This window comes from Cryptosporidium muris, genomic scaffold, assembly GCF_000006515.1.
Source record: "Cryptosporidium muris RN66 scf_1106632373427 genomic scaffold, whole genome shotgun sequence".
Classification (NCBI taxonomy): Eukaryota; Apicomplexa; class Conoidasida; order Eucoccidiorida; family Cryptosporidiidae; genus Cryptosporidium; species Cryptosporidium muris.
The window spans coordinates 1-1531 of NW_002196609.1; the positions used below are offsets into that span (position 1 = coordinate 1).

The 1531-nt window shown below is 32.7% G+C and overlaps 2 protein-coding genes across 2 annotated transcripts; one reads left to right on the forward strand and one right to left on the reverse strand.

The window, feature by feature from the left end:
• On the reverse strand, positions 1-403 carry CMU_004090 (phosphoglycerate mutase family protein; the record flags this gene model as incomplete). Its single annotated transcript, XM_002142935.1, has 1 exon — positions 1-403. A coding segment is annotated over one exon (403 nt), but the record flags the coding sequence as incomplete, so codon positions are not given.
• A 538-nt stretch (positions 404-941) lies between these two features.
• CMU_004100 (uncharacterized protein) lies at positions 942-1531 on the forward strand (the record flags this gene model as incomplete). Its single annotated transcript, XM_002142936.1, has 1 exon — positions 942-1531. A coding segment is annotated over one exon (590 nt), but the record flags the coding sequence as incomplete, so codon positions are not given.

Below are 1531 nucleotides of genomic sequence, written 5' to 3' on the forward strand. Positions count from 1 at the left end.
ATGCATCCCTCTGCTTCCTAATCATTTCATCAGAGTGCAAAGTAGCTCTTTCCTGGTGAGTTTTATTTGCCAAAATACCACGATCTCTTTCTCTTAAATATATATCTGTATTCCATAATGAATTGGGCAGTCCTAGCATGGCAGCAGTCTCCATAGCCCTAACATACTCAGAAGTAAAGTACTTGTCAAATGTAGTTCCAATATTTGTTCTTATATATTCACCAGCTATCCTAGCTTGAGTTCTACCTCTATCAGTTAATCTATACAAGCTATTATGTCTTCGTCTAAACTCATCTGTCCATTGCTGTAATTCGCCCTGCCTTGCTAACCTTTGAGCGAGATTACCCTCACTTTGACCATGACGAACTAGTACTAAATCTACTGGCATATTTCTATACATCATTTTGCCTAGCAGAAATGTAAAATTCTAGAGCCTCCCCCTCTTTTTTTTTTATCTAGTTAAAGATATCTCAAGTAAATTTAATAACTTAACATTATCAGGAAAAATTAGAATTCCCAAAAAAAAATCAAATGTAATAGAAGTTCTCTTTATATAAAGAAGTGATTTGAAGTTTAATGTTATATATAATCCAAGAAGCTGCAATATGCTCCCATAATATTGTAGCACTTGCGGGAATCAAATCCCACTAAGTAGGATCTCATACTGCAATATACCCCCATAATATTGTAGCACTTGCGGGAATCAAATCCCACTAAGTAGGATCTCATACTGCAATATACCCCCATAATATTGTAGCACTTGCGGGAATCAAATCCCACTAAGTAGGATCTCATACTGCAATATACCCCCATAATATTGTAGTACTTGCGGGGGATCAAGGCCCACTAAGTAAGATCTCATACTAAAATATACTCAAAGTCTTATAGATAACTAGCAAGGTTTACAATAAAACTTCATTTTGGTCAATTAAATATTAAAAATGGAATCCTATTCTAAGAAAAGAGCTATTGGACATGATATTGATGGTATTCGACCTTCTAAAATCCCACTCTCAACCTTTCCAGAGGTTAATATTCAATTTTCATTAATTTCAAAGGAATTACCATTATCTGAAAAAAATTGTCTGGTTGTATGTATGCCTAGTTCTGGCTCTTTTGAATATCATCCAATTTTTGAATCTATAGATAAATATTTGGATGGAATTTTGAAATCAAGTATTCAGAAAGCCATTGATGCAAACTTATTTGCTTCTGAATGTTCAGCTATTTCAATAAATTTACCTCCTAGTATGCCATATGAATCATTAATTATTGTCTCTACTGGAACCAATTTGAATCTATCAGCAAATTTTTTTGTAAAACTATCTAACACTTTACAGAGTCATATTTCCCAATATCATATAAATTCCGCAATGATTGCTATACCATTTGAAACAAAGTCAGGAATTCTCTTAAATTTCCTAGCTGATTTAATACTTAAAACTATTGAAGATAATCGTTTTAAGGGTATCCAATTCCATGCTAAAAATAAAAATAGAAAGTTTGAAGATATTCACTTACTAGTAAATAA